Source organism: Arabidopsis lyrata (genome assembly GCF_000004255.2).
Source record: "Arabidopsis lyrata subsp. lyrata unplaced genomic scaffold ARALYscaffold_1, whole genome shotgun sequence".
NCBI classification, from domain to species: domain Eukaryota; kingdom Viridiplantae; phylum Streptophyta; class Magnoliopsida; order Brassicales; family Brassicaceae; genus Arabidopsis; species Arabidopsis lyrata.
This window is the reverse complement of record NW_003302555.1, coordinates 4,614,221-4,635,777: the sequence shown is the minus strand read 5'-3', so window position 1 is coordinate 4,635,777 and position 21,557 is coordinate 4,614,221. Positions and strand designations below refer to the sequence as shown.

Here is a 21,557-nt window from a genome sequence, read left to right as displayed (position 1 = left end):
ATTTCCTCTGCTATGAAGTATTATCACTTTTTAAAATCAATTTTCGAATATTTAAGTCAAATTTTTTATTTTATCTTTCCAATTAATACCTGTTTGTTTTAAGGAATCTTGTTTTCCTTTGTTAAAGAATTTAAGGAATCTTTAATTCGTTCATTTAAAAAAAAAGGTTAATGAAGAAAACGAAGTCTAATTAAGCACACGCAATACACGGAACTTAAAAAGCCCTAAACAAAGACGACCATTACAGTAACGTGCAGGAGCGTACTCATAGATTTAAGTATAAAACACGTAACCATGATTTTGCTGCTTTGAGATCCTAGAATCTCTACTCTTGTTTTCATGCCTTCAATGTTTTAATTTGTGTGATTCCTTTTCTCACAGTTTTTGGTTGTATAGTTTATTAATTATGATCTCTGCCGCTGGTTGGTTGTGACAGTAATAGTATAGGATTATTGATATCTTAATCTATTACTAATAACGTACGGTGCGTATTTATGTTTTAGACTAAAGAAAAAACATTGTGCATGTAAGAAAGTGAGCAGTTATTAGCTCTCTCCGATTTCTCCCAAATTTCTCTCAAATTAATTTGACGGAGAGATGCTTTTGGAGCTAACTAAACCTAAGTTGAAGCTGAAGGTTGTGTATCGTAAGGTCTCCGATTACGATCTGAAAGAAATCGTCCTCTTCCTGATCCTCCTCACGTCGAGCGATTTCTCGTGAGCTTCCTTCACTATCCCTTCCTCTTTTTCTTTGAATTTCCGCTAGTTTTCTAATTTATAGCATATGGGTATTCAAAATTTTCTTTCAAGGATAAACAATTAAAGGTTGGCATTTTTTCGTGCTCTGATCTTCTTGTGCTCTATTTGTTTTTGTTCAATATGAATCCTCGATTAGGTCTTTAATCAGCACAGTTTTGAGATGATACAGAATCTGGAAGCGTGTGATTTCATTTATGTATATTGTGGAATATCTGGAAAACAAATGTGAGAATTCTCTAGTTTTGAGCAAAAAGTTTCGTCACAAGTCTGTACTTCCACTTCTCACTATCATCAGAGTAATTGGTGCTTTCTTCTCTAGATGATAGTAAATTTAGGCTAATCACTGGGTGATATATTCGTGGTTGTGATTAGGTGTTGAAGGAAGCTTCAAGGCTTTATGCTGCAAGCTAGGTTCTGAAGTTCGTCCAAATGATTACAAGAAGCAAGGGGATGCTGAACCTAAAAGACAAGTGAAAGAGACAGAGAGCGAGCCCTCTGTTTTGGAAGATCTTGGTAAGAACTTGTGTTAAGTTATTGCCTACTTTATATGTATCTGACTTCTATTCAAAGAAATAATTGAAGTTGGTAATGGCAGTCATTCGTAATTGTAATCCGGCTAGCACATCTTCTTATAACTATTAGTATTGAGAAGTTGAATACTTCTTCTCCTTTGGTGTCACCAAACGTTTGCTATTGATATTGACAAGTGCTTTTCCCAGCTAAAATTCACTGCCGCATTCATTAGTTTATCGACTTCATGTATATCTCTATTGTGATTTGTGGGAACAGAAGATTATTTAACGAGTTCCATGTCTTTGAAGTCTAATTAGTTCATTGGATGATGGAGTTGATGAATATATCTCTATTGTTATTACTCTCTTTTATAGATGGAGTTGATGATTATTCTGATTTCTAACACTCTTATTTCATTAATTTCAGGCTATTTAGGGATTTGCAGACTAATAAAACTCAGGGAGCTGGATTTGAGCAGCAATGCTTTAACAAGACTATTTTACTAAGTAAGCTTAACATGTTGAAACTAACTTATATATTATCTTGGGGGTTATACAGGATTCAATTGTGGACGGTTAGGAATGGGCCGAATGGCGAAAGATACTGCTATCCGGCGAACTGCTGTAAATTACCCTCCAATGGTTGGTGCATCCTTTGGATTTAACTTGGTCAATCCTTTGTTTTTAATTTATAAATCCTTCTTTTTTGTATTGATGAATCCTTTGTGTAATCTTCAAAAAGTATATCCAAAAAAAAAATTTTAATCTTAAGACCTACTTAGAAGGATCACCATGGAAGGAGATAAGATTCAAATATAGTATTAATTTACTCCTAAAATAAAATAAAACATTGGATTTTAGATTTTTTGGGCTGTTATTTCATGGGCTCATATTGATCTTTGGGGTTCTTTTGGTTAAAGGTTCTACATAACTATAGTGGACTTTTTGTGATCATGGTGCCCAAGTATGAACGTTTTATTTTTAAATAACCAAAAATAGTATTACTTTTTTTTTTTTTACTGAAAATAAACTAGCTTTATAGAACAAACACCCAAAAATAAAATGAAAATATTTTACTTTTTTTCTTCTATAATCAAATTAGTTTACTGAGGCTAATTTAATTTTTTCCCTTAATATTTATTATACAAAGTGTATATATATTTTCTTAGGAAACATTCAAAAATCATTAGGATAATGTTAGATAAATTTTTTATGACAATACCTCCTCGTAATAAAGAATTGTGGTTTTGGCTTCATTGTTAACAAATTATCAGTACACGTAAACATATTTGTTAACGTTCCACTGACCAGAGCGTTTAAGCCGTAATATTATTTGGCAGCCAAATATTTGAATGAAAAATCACGACATTCGAGAGAATTTTCATATAATTCTACACATAAGTGATATTTAGAATCAATACTCGGTGTAGGGCTGGGCATAAAACCCGAAATTCGAAAACTGATCCAAAAAATCCGGAACCGAATCCGAACCGAATAGTCTTATCCGAAAAAAACCCGAACGGATAATTCTCTTATCCGAATTACCCGAACCGAATCCGATCCTCCGATCCGAACCAAAAACCGAAAGGAAATCCGAAAACCAAAAATAAGATTATATATCCAAAAATATTAGTTATAATTTTATAGCAAATAACAAAAATATCCTAAATAACCTAAATCTCGGAATTTTTTTAGTTATATTTGTTAAAATTACACATATTTTTGTAAAATTTAACCAAATTTTAGTAAGATTAAACCAATTTTTATTTAAATTGAACAATTTTTTAGTTTTCTTCCCCCAAAAATCGATCCGAATCCGACACTATCTGAACCGAAACCAAACCGATAACTCATAAAATCCGAACGGATAATAAACTTTCTTATCCAAATCCAAATATATCTGAACCGAAACCGAACCAAAAAGTCATAAAATCCGAACGGATAATAAACTCTCATACCCGAATTATTCAAATTCGACTATATCCGATCCGAATCCGATTCAAAATCCGAATGCCCATGCCTAATTCGGTGTGTAGTCTCCTGATAAATTAAAATACTTCAGCATATTTGAACTATTTTGAATCTGATTATCAAAATTTAGCTGCCAGAAAGATCTAATCTAATAATAACAGGATTTGCTTTCAGAATCTTAAAATAAAATGAAAAATTAATATCTTTTTAGGTGTATATGGCGTGGATCTCATCTTTTATAATCATCGTACTAAAACCTTACATATGATGAGACAAAGAAAAGAAAAAGTAAAACCACTAAAATTTAAATAAGTGTTAAAAATTTGTATGGAAAGCTCTTTTTGTTTTGCATATGTGCCTAAAATTTCAATGAAAAGGATTTTATTACGTTTCACAATTTCTGTATTAATAACACTAAGGGTTTGATTGGTTCTCCCGCTACTACCCGCAAACGCAGCGTTTGCGGGCGGTTGCGGTTGCTAGCGTTTAAAACCAATCATAAAAAACGTTTTATACCGCTCTGAACCGCTCTAGACCGCTCCGAACCGCCGAATTCAAAAGCTCATTCCCGCAAGCGTTTGCGGTTGCGGGCGGTAGCGGTTGGCAAATTATTATTTTTTTATTATTCAAATCCTATACATATATTAAAAAAATACATAAATAACAAATAAATTAAAAAAAAAAATTATCAAACCCTATATATATTAACGTTAATTCTCAAAACCCTAATTTTTTCTATTTACAAAAATTCAAGAATGACAAAATACAAACTAAGTATTGTAATAAAATTATTAATCTAGAGGATCTAAGAATTCAAAACATCTATTTTTTTAGTTTGTCATATTTTTTTTTTTTGTAATTTGTTATATTACTTGATGCTGTTTTTTTATGAACCAAATGCATGAAGTAATAAGCACTTAACTATGAAATATATTATTTTGAATAATTATGTAGTAATTTTATATATTTTATTATTGTTAATTATATATAAATTTTTTTGTATTTTATCATAATAATATAAATATTTGGTGTTTTTATACTTTATTATATAATTATCTATTATATTTCTTTTGATCATTTTCGATTTAACCGTTGTCGCATCCGCTGGTTAACCAGTCATAAAACTCCCGCAAACGCACCAATTTTCAACCGCTTAACCAGTCGTTCAAAATGCATCATAACGCTTGAAACCGCAACTGCCCGCTTCCGCAAACTCCCGCAGATGCAACTGCGTCCGCTGCGTTTAAACCAGTCAGGCCCTAAAGGGCTAATTCAAACGTCACTAAATTTGTATGCCTTTATATACGACCAAAAAAATAAAAATTGTGTGCCTTTATTACTTATGTTTATATTATTAAAAAGACAACATGTTGTGAGATAGATTCGAGAATTGTCAAGATAATGTGAGATAGATTTTCATTACAGCCATACCAAATATTACTATTAAACATATGGGGGACAATAAGGACTTTTTTCTTCTTTTAGAAAACATTCGGAAATCGTCAAGATAATGTGAGATAGATTTTCAATGACAATACTCCTCGTCATAAAGAATTGTGGAATTGGTTTCATTGTTGACAAATCATCAGTACACGTAACCATATCTGATACCGTTCCACCGACCATAATGTTTAAACCGTCATAGTCTTTGGCAGTCAAATATTTGAAGGAAGAATCACGACGGTTGAAAGCATCTTCATATAATTCTACGCATAAGTGATATGTCGAATTAATATCCGGCGTGTAGCCTCCTGATAGCTTAAAATGCTTCAACGTATCTGAAATATTTTGAGCTTGATAATTGATAAAAAAATTTGGCGAGGCTAGAAAGATCCAATCTAGCAATTTCAGGATTTGCTTTTACAACTTCAAAACAAAGTGAAGAACTCTCTCTCTTTTTTGTGCATATAGTGTGGATCTCACTTTTTGTAACCATTATACTTAATCTTGCATATGATGAAAAAACAAAAAGAAGTAAAATCAATAAAAGAGCCCATGAAAAGTTTTTATTGACGTATGCCATTTTTCTTATTCCAAAATGTTTGAGAACTTATGTGAGATTTATATAGTCTAAACATATTCTCAAATTTAAATGCTAACAGATTATGTTCCATAATAAAATGATTTAATTTTGGAAAAAATCCCAAAAAAAACCTCCAAGTTAAATATTTTCCCAACTAAAATCTCCAATTTTTTTTTGTTTCCATATAAAAAAAATCAATTTGAATACATTTTTCCAACAAAAACATTTACTCTTTTCCATTCTTATATAAAACTTTCAACTAATTAATTTGTTTAAATAAATCTTTAAATTGTCAAATTTAAACTCGAACGTAGTTGACTAATGGTCAACAATAATTCTGTTTAGAATAGTAAACAGCCGTTGACAACATATTTTTTTTCGTTTATTAGTTTCAATATTTTTTATGAACCCTAAAAATTAGATTAATGTATTCTAGGATTCGTAATTAAGATTTTATCTTATCTATTGTAGCTAACACATGAAAATTTCGAAAACTAAATAAACGGAACAATAAGAGTTGGCCGGCGCAAGCCGCGCAACATGTCCAAAACTAAGTCTCAACACTTAGATGGGCATTTTGATCTTTTTTTTTCCTTCTTCTCTCGTCATCTAACAATCAGCTAACGTTTATATCACGATTCAGGACTGATGAATGCTCTACTTTTAATAAAACTAATTTATATCCCATCCACAATGCAGTATGCAAGGATCCCCTATATGACCAAACGTGTAAAAACAATATTTTGATTTTTGATTTTTGATTTTTTTTGTACTTAAAAACAATATTTTTGATAAGTTGTGTTTTTGATAAATAATGTAATCTAATATAAAATTTCATAATATTCATGCATATACATCTCAAAGTTTTAGTCATCTAGTACATAGTCATAGATTTTATATGGATTTGTATGATGAGTGCGATATGATTATGTATGTAAAAAATGCAAAGATTAGTTAGTGTTCAAGTTATTCAAAATATTATATGCCACATCACGAAATTTGTTATATTAAACATTAACCTAATAAGTTCACGAAACAGAGCATGTTATTTATTGGTTAAGTCCATACAAAAACAGAGAAAGACATCAAACTAAAACAGAGGTAACATAACACAACACAAGATACAAGAATAAAACATTAAATCAAAGCCACTCTTGGAAAGTAACTCCAGTGGGCTTCAACCATAATCCTCCTTGAATAAGCTTCGCCACAGTAAATTGTTCGGCCTCCTTTGAGTCTTTAATAACTTTAAATCCCTTCCACTTCACTCTCTTACTCGTATCCGCTCCAGGACCGGTATTCGCATACTCTCCATAGTACAATGTCGAGAGCGCAAACTCGCCATCCCATGGGAACCAACCAGCCGGGTCGATGTGGTTGTCAATGAAAGACTGCATGATCACTGTTCTTGAGTACAACTTCCACGGCCGTCCAAGGAACGTTTTCACAGATCCTTTCACAGGAGCAAGATCAGAGCTAGCGGTTAATTTACATTTTTGGATCGAAATGGCTGTGTTCTGGTTCTGATCCTCCCGCCCTTGAGCTGTCAACATGTTCTTTTGCCCAGCTCCAGGATTTCGGGCCACGATATCGCAGTTCTGGAATACCACGGCAGAGTTTCCAAAGATGAAATCTACCGTACCAGTTATGTAGCTATCGCGGTAGAATTGTCGCAGGGTGTGAGTGTAGAGCGTGTCTTGGTACGCATCTATGCGGCAACGATTTATAACAGTTTGATCAGCGCTCACGCGGAGAGCCACAGCCTGGTGCTTTGCTGGCCCTGCAGTGTTTTGGAACCATATGTCTTGTGCCATAAACCCGTCTCCGTTGGCAGCTGTACATGTTTCAAAGCAATCTTATAAATTCTTTGGTTACACTTACAATAATGTTGAAGGACACAAATGAAAGAAAAATACTATATTACCAACAGTGGCTGATCTGAAGGTGGTGGATCCGTCAATGACATTCAAACTACCGGTTATGACCGTTACGTCTTTGCCATCACCAACAAGCATTAAGTTCTTCTTTTTCTTTCCTATGTCAATAGTTTCCTTGTAAACCCCTTTCTTTACGTATATAACGTATCTGGAATTGCTGTTCTCCGGTGCTGCCGCCACTGCCTCATTTACTGTTTTGAATTTTCCCGTGCCATCTTTTGCCACCACGACGTTCGCGGTCACCTTAAGTGTCTAATAAAGGGTCAAAGTTTTAGATTTTGAATGACGATGGATAGGTAAAAGTTTTTTTTTTAGTTACATTACAGCCGAAACTTTTTCTTTCTTATATGAAGTACTAGAAATATATCCAAAACATGTCGATGGCCATATTTATTGCAATAGTTAGTAAGATTTGAATGTGATTTTTGTTTACCTTAGGAGCAGATTCTAAAAGCTTTCTGTCAAGAGCAGTTAGCCACGACGGGAAGCTATTGGAAATGATCATCTTGAGATCGTCTCTGGCAGGCAAGACGGAGACAAAGATGGCTAGAGCCACTCTAGCCCTAGAAACCAAGTCCTCGAGTTGTGGCTTGACTCTTGGCTTAGAGTTAACGGAGACATCACTAATACTTTCTAAACATGTCATGTAGTTTGTAAGCACACTACTCAGCCAAGTGTGAACGTTTGAGTATGACTCAAGATTATAGTTTCCTCCCCGGAGTTCCTCCATCGAACTCACCATCCGATCCTTTGATACGTCCATCATCTCCTCGCAGTCAGCAAGACCTGCCTTGTCTCTCACACCGTTCGAGCGGATCCTAGCCTCGCTCACCATGGTCATCGTGCTCTCAAGCCGCCACACCGAGTTCTTCAAGAACACGTGCAATAGGTCGAGGCGGTTGACCTTTGAAAGCGATAACGTCGTGAATTCGGACAAGAGAGCTTGGCACGAGTCTTGGTTGTGAGCACCATGGCAAATCTGGCTCGGGGTTAATAAGGAATCATCATTACTGGTGTTAATGGATATTAGTTGGGATGTGTAGATAGCAGCAGAGCCAAGAATGGCTACAAAGGAGAGGACAAGGCATAGATTCTTGTGCTTAAATGACTTTGGTTTGGAAAGAAGTGGTTGGTTTGAATTAGACATTGGTCTTTGGCTTTAGAGGTAAAGGGATTGTGTTTGCCTTTCACTACCGCGAATAATGCCATTTTATAGAAAACGCTAGTGAGTGGAGTGCACGAGGAAGTGCTATGATTTCCTTTTCTTTGCACATGCTTTTCATTATCGCGCGTTGCACCAAATACTCTATAAACTAAAAGAAACTCTATGATTATATCTTATTTTTTAAAGAAAATGAAAAGTGTGACTCGAATAAAAGAAGAACTTGAAAATTTGGTGTTTATTAATCACAACCTGACAAAATGAAAACCACTTTCTATGGTAGTATGTAGACTTGTATTACCAAATATTCACGTCATGACTTTTTTTTTTTACTTTCCCTTTTTTCCCAAAGGATCTTTTGCAATAATAACCAAAAAAAGAAAAATTAAATATATAACACCTATTATGTATTAATTAAGTGGGTAACAATTTGAACATGAGTAAAGTCTAAATGGCCCTTGTTTTATCGTTTCCAACTGAGAGAGAAGCCGGTTGTCGTCAGACGAGGAGCGCTGCGGCGGCAACGATGGTGGATGAAAAACTGATGGTGACGATGGCGTTGAAGAGTGTTACAGATCTTTAGAGACGAGAGTGGGAATTGAGAAAGAAGGGTATAATTGCCAATATTACATAGAATATTAAATATATAATGATCAAATTTTTTTTATGGTTAGTTAGTGAATTATAGTTTTTTTTTATGGTTATTTGTTCAAATTTTCCTTTCCCAAATGTATATACATGTTTAAAAAAAATTAAAGTTAAATTATATTTATAAAAAACCAACGTGTTTACAATTTAATGTAGACTGTTTGAAAGACAAAACCAAAGAAAAGAGCTATCATTCATGCCTTGTTTGATATACATTATGTACGCTTTACTAAAAAAACCAAATAAAGGACACCGATCTCATAAAATTGAACTCGAAAGAAATATACACTACGTTGAAAACTTGAAATATTGAACCCAACCAATGACTTTAGCTCATCTATCTTGTCAAATCTTTCAACCAAATTGACTTTTAAAGTATGCACTGGCTATATATGATGCATAATAATTAGCCAATAAAAATTACTTCCTCCGTTCCTGAAAGTTTGATGTTTTAGTGTTTTAGGTTTGTTCCACAAAAATTGATTTTCTAGCTTATTCTTTTATTTTTTATTAATTGATATTAACAAATCGTAGATTTCAAGACGTAATGATTACAAATAATTAACTGTTTTAGATTACTATTAGTTCATATATTATTAAAAATATTTAATAAAAAAAATATTAAATGATTAAATCATGATTGTTTCTTAATATATGTGTAAATTCTAAAACATCAAATTTTCAGGAAGAGAGAGAGAGTAATTGACAAAACAAAAAAATTAACACAGAAATATATTGTTAGACACTAGAATCATTAATCCATTATGAAAAATAACAACTGGATTAGTCACTATATTATATGATATACCTACCTACTCTGATTTTTATATATAATCATAGTAATTAAAAAAAAAATGAAAGCAGATTAACTTTAATAATTTCCAAAATTTATATGTTTAGAGTGTTCGATAAAGTTAAAGAGGCACGGTAAACATGTGGATGTGGTCTTGGAGTAGATGGAAAGGGCGCAGAGAACAAAATGCAATTTCTATCTTTATTTGTTTTCTATTGACAAAACAATGAATTAAATGTTAGAGATTCGCGCAGACAACGATGCTGTCTGTAGTACCACATGTGCATATTTTACCAATTCATGTTTAATCCAAAAATTATATCTTTATTTTATTTTGGGTCCAAAAAAGTATTATCTACTCATATTCTCTAAAAAATAAAATCCATCATAATTCAAGATTAGGAATTTAGGATGATCGTTTGCGTTTTATTAATAACAACCTTTTCGTCGAGAGAACCCATTTTGTACTTCTAATCAATTTCTCCAATCGTCTTTTCAAACCACCTCGTGACTTTCAAAACGGTCCAACTTTATTAAATGATTTCATTACAAATAGATTTCGAATCAATAACCACTACATCGAGCACAACCAACAACTTTAGCTCAATTATCCTATTCAACTATCTTTCAGTTAAGTATGAACATTGAACTAACTATATTGTTACATAATAAGTTAATAACTATCCAAAAAAAAAAAAGTTATTAGACAATAACTAAAAACATTAATCAATTATGAAAAACAACTGGTATCATACTATCATGATATCTGTCTACTCTGTTTTGATATCTAATCATAACTTTTTCTTATTTTTTATTTACTGAAAACATAAAATAACATTTAAAGCATGTTATTATCATTTTTATTTGTCTATAATGAGAGTTAGATAGAGATACAGAGATCTACAAGTGTTCTACAACATTTGTTGCATTTGTACGATTTAGATATTTGTAACAATTTACTGTTTTGTTAATGAATATTACTCTCTCCGTTTCATAAAGAGTGTCGTTTTAAGGTTTTATTTTTGTTTCACAAAGAGTATCGTTTTAGGTTTTCAATGCAAAATTTAATGATTTTTTATGTTTTATAACTATTAGTATTCTGCATATTGTTTTACTATTGGGCAGATTATGTTTAGGTATATAGTTAATGATGTTTTTATTTAGAAAAAATAAAAATTTTAATGTTTTCTTAATCTGTGTGCAAAACTCTAAAATGACATTTTTTGTGAAACAGAAGGAGTAGTAACACACCATTTATTATGTTTTTTCAACCATTTCAAATATTATTTTGAATTGTTTGACCTGTCTATTATGTTTATTCTATTTATAATTTTTTTGTTGTTCTCGATGATCAATTTGACTCCTACAGTGTGTGATATGCTTTTACCATTAGAATTATTGAATAACAATTATTTTATTTAATAATTTTATAACTTTTTTTTTAGTGATTGTTTAACAATATATAACTCTTTATCCGCAAGTGTAAATTAAGTAAATTTTATTGTCTTCAACTTTTGTGATTGTCCAGCCACTAGGGTCATTTTTCATATATTCAATTTCCAAAAGGATAAGTCCACTAAAGCAAGAAGAAAAATAAAAATTCTAGATGCGCGCTTTCCAAACTAGTTGATAGTTTTATGATAAAACGTTACTTTAACCATTGTACAATTCAAATATTTATAACATTTCCTTTTTGTTAAATAATATTTGTAACACATCATTTATTATGTTTTTTTCAATCACTCAAACAGAATTGTGAATTGTTTGGTCTGTATTTATTCAGTTTAGTATGTTTGTTTCATTTACAATTTTTAACTATAGTTGTTCTGAATTATTTTATTTTTGTTTGGTGTCTCATATCTTTTATTGACTATTCTAGTGATTGTTTAACAATATACTCCCTCCGTTTCTAAATATAAGATGTTTTGGAGAAACTCTTTTATTTCAAAATATAAGTCGTTTTCAAGTTTCTATGCAAATTATATATTACTTTAATATTTTATGATTATTTTTATTATACAGTCTCTTTTATGATTGGCTGAACTTTTAAAAAGTAGATCTTCTTAATCGACGTACTATTAGCTAAAACGCTTTATATTTTGAAACGGAGGGAGTATTACTTTTTATCTGCAAGTGTAAATTAAGTAAATTTTCTGGTCTTCGACTTTTGTGATTGTCCAGCCACTAGGGTCACTTTCGATTTATTCAAATTTTCCAAAAGGATAAGTCCACTAAAGTAAGAAAGAAAATAAAAATCCTAGATGCGCTCTTTTCAATTTAGTTGATATAGTTTTATCATCGATCCAATAGGTTTCTTGTAATGAAGAAAGAAGCGATACTTTTATATAAACAAACGGTGCTTCAATATATCAGTAATTGTAGAAAATAATCCGAAAAATACAATTCATAATTAGATCCTATATACTTTTCAACGAACTTTAAGTATCATTTTTAAAAACAATTTTATCATTTTTCTCTTCCCAGCAATAATTGATGCATTCAGCATTTACAGACGACGCACCTTGTGGGATTATTAGTCTAAGCAATGCATAATTACTGATTACTGTCCATATTCTCTTCATTATCTAGTATAGTTGCTAGAAGCCTGGGGATAAGCATGTCCATTTTCTCTTCATTTTTTTCTAGTATTCTCTTAATTAATTTATTTTTCATAGCTATCAATTAATTAATATTTAATTAGCATATAATTATATATATATATCGATTAAATCAAACGATATATGTCCAAACTTGTCTAGCCTTATTATTAAAATGAATTTTGTCCGTCGACAAAATTCTTTTTTATTTTGTAAAAAAAAATCGTAAATACGTATATTTTTAAGTGTTAGAAAATAGCAAATCCGTAAAATTTTAGTAAAAATGGTTTTTTCAAAAAATTTTGATGAAAAAAGGCAAAATCAACAATAACCCCCAATATAATTTGCGATCATTTTTGTTATGATTTTGTCCCTAAATATCAGAACTAAAAGGTCTCCCTTTCGAATCGCGATGTTTAATTTTATTCCTTTTGGCATTGTGGATTTGTATTGTTTTACTGTTTGTTGGTAAGTTTCCCTATATTTTTATTAAAATAAGTAAAATCATCTTATTTTTGTCTAACGATTCATAAGATAGGGGAGAAGAACAAATAATGGCTCTTCTTGTCGCGCTTTCTATTATCCTTCTTCTCGTCCTCATGAAGTATTCGATTTTCGATTTTAACCGGGTGCTTGTCTCCTGGTGGTAAAGGAACTTCGGCTGAGGCACCCGCCACCCGGCTTCGAGTCCCGGCCACTGCACAATTTACCTGCGGGGCGCAGCGTCCCAAACTACCAGTTCCAGGGGGCCCTTAAGTGGAGGCTTCAAAATCCCAGGCACGCGGGCTTAGGCCCAGTGAGCTAGTCGGATCACAGTGTGGTCTGGACACTGGGTTATCAAAAAAAAAAAAAAAAAATGTATTCGATTTTTTAAAACCAAAAAAAAAAAAGTTTTCGATATTTCGATTGTTCCACGATGTTGTATTCTCTCTTAAACACAAAATAAAATTAAAAAATGTAGAGATTGATGAATATATCATTAAAAAAAAAAAAAAGGATGAAACCCGATTTTACATCTATATATTCATATAAAGAAATCAAGCAACTATATTGGTGTCTATCTTAGTAATGACTATATAAAAAAGTTTTATGCGATGACCATATCGACTCCTTGATCGGAGGCTGAAAGTCCGGTGCCTCTACCTTGAAGCTGGAGACAGCCAGATTGGCATGCAGGTTCGCAAATCTCTTGCGTTGCTTCGGTTACTTTCATGCATATTGGCATACATTCTCTGTGACATAGCGGCAATACTTTCTTACCTAGTAGTGCTTCTTGTCCTTCCACGATCTTCGTCCATGTCAATAACGTAATTATCATCAAACTCAGGGTGGCTAAGTTTCTGCTCCGGCTCTTCATATTTTAGTTCGTGAGAATTTGATCAGGGAAAGGCAGAGAGAAAGAGAGAGAGAGAAAAAAAAATTGTTTCGTGGAAGAGAAGGAAATGGTTTTGAGTAAAAAGGGGATGGTCAAGATTCAAAAGATTGTCATAGCCTCATATCTGTCCGATTTTTCCGTCGATTTTCACTATTTTGAAAATAAAACTACGAGCGGATAAGATTATATGAGAGCAAAAAATTCTTATTCTGCTTTTTTTAAAAAGTGTATCTAGCTACCACGCGCACATATAGTATGGATTTTACCAATCTACAATTACCGAATGTTTTTTAATGAACTATTGAAACTTGCTTACATATATGAGAATAACCCAGAAAAAAAGTCAATATATTTTAGTAGTCAAGATGAAATGATTTTCATTAAATACGTGACTGCATTATTAGTCGGATTTCGATATATAAAAGATCGATTACAAACATTAAAGTCTTAATCTGTTCAAGTTCAACCATAATTGAGCCGAAACATCTCATTTTGGACGAAGAAACTTCCTTGTAGAACCGGAATCAAGTGAAACGTCTGCAATTAATAGATAACATTATTATTCCAGTCAACTAAAAATTCAACAAAAAAATATATACAGGCTCATACTATATAGCTTATTGTTTCATATATATAATTTAGTAACAACATTAAAACTTGAAGATTATTATAGCACAAGTAAAAAACCTTGTGATTCAGCATTTTGTTTTATGAACATTAATGAAGCATATCGTTTAACCAAATTAAACCTTGTATCCATCACAAATAGATAAGAGATAGATAGACCTGGCTAAACCTAAGAGGATGATCCTCCCCATGTAATTGGAGGCTACCGCTCACAAAAACTAGGATTCCGCCACATCCACCGGCTATTGAAGACGGCTGAGAATCGACGGTGCTGATCAAATGACGGCATTGATCGAACGGAAGTTGTTTAAGCTTATTGGAGATGTTTTCCACGCCGTAAATCTTTTGGCCTTCAAAAGTGAGCAACGAGGTGGGATTATAGAGAGAAGAAAGAGATGATCGATCGTTGTCAAAGATATGGTAGTAGTGATTCACAAAAGCACTTGCCACTTCTTCTTCAATTCCTTTATTTGTCTCTGCCATAGTCAAAATTTCCAAAACAAAATTGATTTCTTAGCAAAACCATAGAGGAATATAAACATGAATTCTCTTTAAGGAATTAACTTCTAGGGTGGGGAAAAAGATGCTTAATTTGCAAACAAAGTTGGAAGAAAAGAAGTAAAGAACAATGAGAGGATCTTTTCACTCTTAAAAAGGTTTCTTGTGGGTCAAGTATTGCATACAATCTTTTTCAAACCTTCACACATAGTAAAGCAATGATTCTTTGGTAGAGTACTCTTTCTCAATGGATGCAGAAGCAACACCATAAGCTAGCATTATAAGTCCTAGAGAACAACACAAATTCGTGAATCCTAAACTGCTATTGAATAACCATAAACTTGTCTATATGTTCAATTATTGAAAGCACAACACTAATAAATCAGTTCCACAATCTTGAAAAACTAACCTTTCGTGAAGATCAATCAATGTCGCCAACTTGATGGCCAATATGGGTAAATTTCATATCCAGTCTTCCAATTATCCAAGTAAACAACTTTCCTCACAGCCCAAAACGATATCGACAGAGACAAAAGCATAGCCATCCTCTGCTCTTCGAGTTTCTTAACTCGAACAAGCACATTAGTAACAAACGCCAAAAGCAATCCAACAACAGTATACAAAAACCCTACAAAGAAACCTTCTGCTCCAAGCTGCATCTCTGATTCTTCGATAAAGAAAACAAACTTATTTGAATCTTCATAATCTTTGATATACATTGGCATTTCTCTAATAATGTTATGCATTGTCCCCGAGACGCTGAAGAAGTAGACGAAAACCGCGCCGACTAACCAGATTCTACGGTCATGGAGAAGCGTTTCTCCTTTTAGAATCTTCTTGATTAGAATCGGAGTCGAGATTATGAGAAATGCTACTATGATTCCGATTTGTGTCTTCGATAGGAGCGGCGGTCGTTGGATTGGACCAACAGTGAGTTTGGTTAAACGTTCGACGAACTCTGCCATTGATTCGGCTAATCCAGTGAAATCTCCACCGTCCATTTGATCTGATTCTGTTAAATTCTCCGTCATAGGGCTAACGAGGGAAATGTGCGGTAGATTCTCGACGGCGAAGCGCTGGAACGAAGCCACAGAGTGAGTTGATTCGATCTCGCAGAAGAAGAGCTTTTTTCCGTTAGTTCCATTGTTGTTGTTGGCGATGAAAGTGGCGGAGACGAGTCCGAATTCGCGGCGGAACTCTGGAAGACGGAGCTGGCTATTGCCGTGGAGATGAATTGCGTCGAAGAAGATGATGAGAGAGTAAGGTCTAGGAGTGGCTACGGAGGTTATGAATTTGGAAACGTCTTCGTCGTTGAGGGGAATCAAACCTGATTCGGCGGCTGATCGGAGCGAAACAAGCTCGTTTATGAGATCTGAATCCGATTCTGGATTCGCTAGGGTAAATAAAAACGCGATTAAGAGGAAGGAACGATATGAGAGATTAGTATGAATCACCATTTTCGATCTCTCTCTCTGATTGGATTCGAAGAAGAACGGAGATAGAGAGATTTGGAATTGCCGGAAAATACTGGAGAAGTGAAGAATTATTCAAAAATCAAGGAGCTTTTATAGGTACTACATGAAAATATAAGACCTTCTTGATGACCTAGAGGGTTTAAGAAACAGAGGAAAAAGAATTGACAGCTGTGGGATTTGAACCCACGCCCTTTCGGACCAGAGCCTAAATCTGGCGCCTTAGACCACTCGGCCAAACTGTCTTGTTATAAGAATGTTTAAACTAATAATTAATAACCAAATAAAACTGTCGATGGCGAAATGTATTAAATTTTGATTCTCTTGTTTGGACCGACATGCCGACATTGCTCAGATATTATATATGAAAAAACATATGAGCCACTTTTAGTATATAAAAGAGGAGAGACTAATACATGGACTCCAAAATGCCTAAAGGAGTTTCGTATTGGTGACTGAAAAAAATTCTCATGAGTAAATATTAGAGAGTTATATGTATAATCAAACTAGAAGAGAGCTATATGTATAATCATACATATTTACCAACTTTTCATCTCTCGTAAATCATTTCAATGGTATTAGTGTATCATAAATTAGTTTGTTTCAATATCACAATTAATCTTAATACTCTATTATACTCTTTAAACTTATAGTCTAAAGTAAAAAGGTCGAGTTGCGTATATTTGTATGATTATATGCAACTTCAGTCTGCAATCTTAGATCTGAAAATTGATATCCATACAAAAATAGTAATAATGTAAAAATTAATGTAAAGAATACCGGATAATGGAAGAGACAGTCCAATAAAACTAATCTTTCTCATTGTCAACCTAATAATTTAGTAACTCCAGGTGTATTATTTCCCTGCTTTCTTATTCATAACGTGCTTGTTTCACGTGCCTTGTCTTGGGCTAACAAAATATGAGAGGCCAACTTTTTTTGTTTTGAACATATAATATTATGGTCCGAAGCATGTTGCCTATTATGTGAGTTTTGTTAGATACCATATTCCCCATTAAAGATTTACATATAGTGAAGATTAACCAAAGAATTAAAGTCCAGAATTGAATAATGTTTTTGTTTTTGCTTTTACATGAACATTTCTATGGATCCCACTTCCACTTGGTGGCAGCCTGGCGATCCAATTCTCCATGTTCTGCTGTTATTTTCTATAATTCCCTATATACCCTTAGTAGCTCATCAATTTGGTTTAAATGACCAAACCCATCAACTTAATGAATAAATCGGTCGGCGTTAACATAAATAAATCATTGAGTTTACTGTTAGTTTTCTTTAATTAACTTTTCCATTTACCTTTTTTGTCCTTTTTTTACAACTTTGTTAGTATACAATATATATCATCATTACATGAAAAACTTTAGAAAAATAAACCTTATCAAAAGTCGAAACCCATAATAATTTTAACAAAAATTTAAATAATTATTAAAGGTCAAAACAGTAAATTTTCCGGTCTTTATAATTAACGCAAGAAAGCTCTATACTCTTCTCACTCACGGAACAAGCGTAAATTGCATTATCTCTCTCTCTTCGAAATATTCGAAGCAGAGACAACCAATGGAGACGCAAAGGAGAATAATCACAAGCTGTTCTTCCATGGCCGCTCTTTTCGTGTTCATGACGGCTCTAATAGCGTCTTGTTCTTCTATCACAGCAACACCGACACAATCCTTTGAAGATAATTTCAACATTATGTGGTCTGAAAATCACTTCACGACTTCCGAGGATGGAGAGATCTGGAATCTTTCCTTAGACAACGACACCGGTACGTTCATATCCAATTTGCTTCCGGTTTAGGATCAATGCCGTTCTAGTCTTTTTAAATTACACTGAAACTCTGTTCCTACTTAAATGTACATGACATATTTTAACTTCTTGTGAAATTAAATGATTGGACTTTTAGTCTCTCGATTATTATATTGAAATTTTAAATATTTTGATTGGATGAAAAAAATAAAACAGGATGTGGATTTCAGACAAAGCACATGTATAGATTCGGATGGTTCAGTATGAAGCTTAAGCTCGTAGGCGGCGACTCAGCCGGCGTCGTCACCGCTTACTACGTGAGCCGTCGTTATTATTTATTATTTAATCTTGTGAAGAAGATAAACCAATGATTTTTTTGTATAATTTCTTTTTAAATTTGCTTGATGAGCAGATGTGTTCGGAGAATGGGGCAGGGCCGGAGAGAGACGAGATAGATTTCGAATTTCTAGGGAACCGAACCGGACAGCCTTACATTATTCAGACCAATGTGTATAAGAACGGAACTGGGAATCGGGAGATGCGACATTCCCTCTGGTTCGATCCGACCAAAGATTATCACACCTACTCAATTCTTTGGAATAACCACCAGCTTGTGTAAGTCCTCTCTTGATCTTGGCTAAATAGATAGAGATGCCACTAACTGAACCGGAAATTTTGGGTAGAAAACGAAAGCTTAGGTTTAGGATCGGTTAAAAACATCATTCCATTCATAATAAAATAATTCAATCCACACATTAATTTCACACTAGGTTTGATCCGGTTTTCTTACGTTTAGCTTTTAGAAACTTAAACGGTGCAGATTCAAATTTCGACCGACACAAAAATTCCAATGACCAAAGCTAGCCTACCTAAACCAAACTTTAAAGAACTCAAACTAGACCAAAAATCGAACCGAATTGGTCAACCAAAACTAATTAGATCGATTGGTACAATGCGTAACCCGGTTTAATTCAATGCAAACCAGGTTCTTCGTGGATAGGGTACCGATTCGAGTGTACAAGAACAGTGATAAGGTACCAAACAACGATTTCTTCCCGAACCAGAAGCCGATGTACTTGTTCTCTAGCATTTGGAACGCCGATGATTGGGCGACACGTGGCGGTCTCGAGAAGACTGACTGGAAAAAAGCTCCGTTCGTCTCTTCTTACAAGGACTTCGCCGTCGAAGGCTGCCGTTGGAAGGATCCATTCCCTGCATGCGTCTCCACCACAACAGAGAATTGGTGGGATCAGTACGACGCGTGGCATTTGTCCAAGACACAGAAAATGGATTATGCGTGGGTGCAGCGCAATCTCGTCGTATACGATTATTGCAAAGATAGTGAGAGGTTCCCTACTCTTCCTTGGGAGTGTTCCATTAGCCCTTGGGCTTAAAATCAATTTTGTTTTTTGAGTGTATTAATTCAGTGGAAATGGTTAATGTAATAATTTTACCTTTTTTTTGCATTTCTTATTTTGTTATGGATTATATATCCTCTGTTTATTTATTTAATTAATTATTTATTCAGTCGGCTATTTTTCATAACTATGCAAACTTCTTGTAGAACTTGTCTCCCACATATGTATTTCTCGTCTTTTATTTCTATTAATTATTTCCAAAAAAATTATATGTATAAAAGAACGAAAAATGTAACTTGGTGAGATAGTCTTTTTACATAATGTTATTACCACTTTTTACAAGTACCTAAAACAACAACAAATCTGGAGGTTATGGAAAATGAGCTCCTTTAAATAAATATTTCAATAAAATAATATCACTAGATCTACAAAAACATAGAAAAAATAATTGCATTTGTCATCTTTAGCATTATTTCACCAAATTTTCTTAAATTAGTTAATTCCGTAATAAATATCTTGTCTTAGAATTGCAGTTGACTAAAACCCTTGTTGATTCATATATAAACCAATCAATAATGCGCATAAAAATTCTAACGCTCCAAACAAAAACCCCCAAAACTTTCAAAAGATTACAAAAAGCCCCCTAAGCAAAGAAAATGACGATCAATTTAGTCCCTCTACTTCTCTCCATAATCACCATCTTCAATCCAACCGCCATTGCAGACCAAAATCAAATCCTCAACGCAACAAGCCAATGGCTCCATTTCCCGCCGAATTTGAACGAGTCAACTATCAAATTCTCCATTCCAACGATAATCGCCGCCGTTCTCTCATTCTTCGCCGCCTCAATCTCCAGCGCCGGAGGCGGTGCACTCTTCCTCTCAATAATGACGACAATCTCCGGTCTCGAAATGAAAACAGCTTCGAGCTTCTCAGCGTTCATGATAACCGGAGTCTCCATAGCAAACGTGGGATGCAATCTTTTCGCCAGAAACCCTAAATCAAGAGACAAAACATTAATCGATTTCGATTTATCTCTCACTCTTCAGCCATGTCTACTTCTTGGAGTTAGTATTGGTGTGATCTGTAACCGTATGTTCCCAAATTGGCTTGTGTTGTCACTCTTCGCTGTGTTCCTCGCCTGGTCAACGATGAAGACATGTAAAAAGGGAGTTTCTTACTGGAATTTGGAGTCGGAAAGAGAGAAGATTAGGAGTCGAAGAGATGATGATAGGATCAAGGTAGCGAGATCGCCGCTTCTGGCTAATGAAGGAGAAGCTGAAGTAGAGAGAGGAATGATTAGGTTTCCATGGATGAAGCTTGGAGTTTTAGTGATCATTTGGTTAGTGTTCTTCTCTATTAATCTTTTTCGTGGAAACAAATACGGTCAGGTATGAATCTAATGCTTTTTCTTTTTTGGGTCGATTAAATTGAATTTTGACTCTCTCAACTCTCAAGTTATGTGTGTTTCTTACTTTCCCTCCAGAATATTTTTATACTGCCTATTTAGAAAGAAGAGAGTGTATCTTTTTGTGTTATTTGATTATTATTTTGAAAACTTGACTTGTTCTGCATTCAAAATTGTCAAATTATAGTTGAAACGTATTTAAAGTGTTATAATTCCTTCAAGTTATTGAATCTTTGTGGCATGGTTGGATTTTAACTTGGTAATAGTTCATACTTTTGGTTTGAACAGGGAATCATATCGATCAAGCCATGTGGAGGTCTCTACTGGTTCCTCTCGTCGCTTCAAATACCTCTCACTATCTTCTTTACTCTCTGCATTTGTTTCAATGACAATGTTCAAAGCAACCACACTTCACATAGTAACCAAGACTCTGAAAAGGTCCAATACCACTTGCTGTTGATTAAATTAGCTTTTTGTTGGTCAAAATTAAAGTCAACAGGTTTGATGAATCTGGAACTGAAATAAGGTGAAGGTCTCCTCGGAATGGGCTCCTGTTGGGGTGGGAGTTTTTGGGGGGCCTTCTTTGGGATTGGGGGGGGGAAAGGCCCAAATTGGCGGTGGAATGCTCATTAGTCCTCTTCTTCTCCAAATCGG

At 33.9% G+C, this 21,557-nt stretch overlaps 8 protein-coding genes and 1 non-coding gene across 14 annotated transcripts in view; 3 read left to right on the top strand and 6 right to left on the bottom strand.

Moving 5' to 3' along the window:
- Positions 1-198: 198 nt before the first annotated feature.
- LOC9325941 lies at positions 199-2,057 on the top strand. Of its 6 annotated transcripts, none has more exons than XR_002329839.1 (4): positions 199-716; positions 895-1,054; positions 1,131-1,271; positions 1,698-2,057. XR_002329839.1 is itself a non-coding variant. In XM_021015323.1 (4 exons), the coding sequence occupies exons 1-4, from the start codon at positions 598-600 to the stop codon at positions 1,775-1,777; spliced, it is 396 nt and encodes a 131-aa protein (XP_020870982.1). In that variant the 5' UTR covers positions 237-597; the 3' UTR covers positions 1,778-2,057. The 6 variants fall into 6 exon arrangements, 1 of the variants encoding a protein (XP_020870982.1); XR_002329840.1 differs by having other exon boundaries at positions 203-716; positions 928-1,054; XM_021015323.1 differs by having other exon boundaries at positions 237-716; positions 928-983.
- A 2,485-nt stretch (positions 2,058-4,542) lies between these two features.
- LOC110224519 (pectinesterase inhibitor 1) lies at positions 4,543-5,365 on the bottom strand. The gene is given in 2 exon segments (XM_021010628.1): positions 4,543-5,053; positions 5,055-5,365. Coding segments are annotated over 2 exon segments (579 nt in total). The 5' UTR covers positions 5,265-5,365; the 3' UTR covers positions 4,543-4,684.
- Positions 5,366-6,287: 922 nt separating this feature from the next.
- On the bottom strand, positions 6,288-8,457 carry LOC9325940 (pectinesterase/pectinesterase inhibitor 18). The gene is made up of 3 exons (XM_021012695.1): positions 7,635-8,457; positions 7,189-7,453; positions 6,288-7,098 (listed from the first exon to the last, which is right to left on the bottom strand). The coding sequence occupies exons 1-3, from the start codon at positions 8,346-8,348 to the stop codon at positions 6,407-6,409; spliced, it is 1,671 nt and encodes a 556-aa protein (XP_020868354.1). The 5' UTR covers positions 8,349-8,457; the 3' UTR covers positions 6,288-6,406.
- A 4,825-nt stretch (positions 8,458-13,282) lies between these two features.
- LOC9325939 lies at positions 13,283-13,865 on the bottom strand. The gene has a single exon (XM_002889829.2). The coding sequence runs from the start codon at positions 13,756-13,758 to the stop codon at positions 13,489-13,491; it is 270 nt and encodes an 89-aa protein (XP_002889875.1). The 5' UTR covers positions 13,759-13,865; the 3' UTR covers positions 13,283-13,488.
- A 99-nt stretch (positions 13,866-13,964) lies between these two features.
- LOC9328713 (nuclear transport factor 2) lies at positions 13,965-14,886 on the bottom strand. The gene is made up of 2 exons (XM_021012697.1): positions 14,563-14,886; positions 13,965-14,313 (listed from the first exon to the last, which is right to left on the bottom strand). Exons 1-2 carry the CDS (start codon positions 14,884-14,886, stop codon positions 14,239-14,241), a joined length of 399 nt encoding a protein of 132 aa, XP_020868356.1. The 3' UTR covers positions 13,965-14,238.
- Positions 14,795-16,625, bottom strand: LOC110224915 (probable dolichyl-diphosphooligosaccharide--protein glycosyltransferase subunit 3A). Its single transcript, XM_021012696.1, has 2 exons — positions 15,311-16,625; positions 14,795-14,879 (listed from the first exon to the last, which is right to left on the bottom strand). Exon 1 carries the CDS (start codon positions 16,356-16,358, stop codon positions 15,327-15,329), a length of 1,032 nt encoding a protein of 343 aa, XP_020868355.1. The 5' UTR covers positions 16,359-16,625; the 3' UTR covers positions 14,795-14,879; positions 15,311-15,326.
- On the bottom strand, positions 16,539-16,618 carry TRNAL-UAG. The gene has a single exon. It is a non-coding gene; the product is annotated as a tRNA-Leu (tRNA).
- Positions 16,626-17,857: 1,232 nt separating the features above from the next.
- Positions 17,858-19,685, top strand: LOC9328712 (probable xyloglucan endotransglucosylase/hydrolase protein 8). The gene is made up of 4 exons (XM_002892604.2): positions 17,858-18,156; positions 18,354-18,454; positions 18,550-18,752; positions 19,123-19,685. Exons 1-4 carry the CDS (start codon positions 17,949-17,951, stop codon positions 19,529-19,531), a joined length of 921 nt encoding a protein of 306 aa, XP_002892650.1. The 5' UTR covers positions 17,858-17,948; the 3' UTR covers positions 19,532-19,685.
- Positions 19,686-20,141: 456 nt separating this feature from the next.
- Positions 20,142-21,557, top strand: part of LOC9325938 (sulfite exporter TauE/SafE family protein 1) — a 1,748-nt gene continuing 332 nt past the window's right edge. Inside the window, exons 1-2 of the mRNA XM_021013550.1 lie at positions 20,142-20,886; positions 21,192-21,402. Coding sequence (XP_020869209.1) covers positions 20,152-20,886; positions 21,192-21,402 — 946 coding nt within the window. The 5' untranslated portion in view covers positions 20,142-20,151. The remainder of the gene's footprint in view (positions 20,887-21,191; positions 21,403-21,557) is intronic.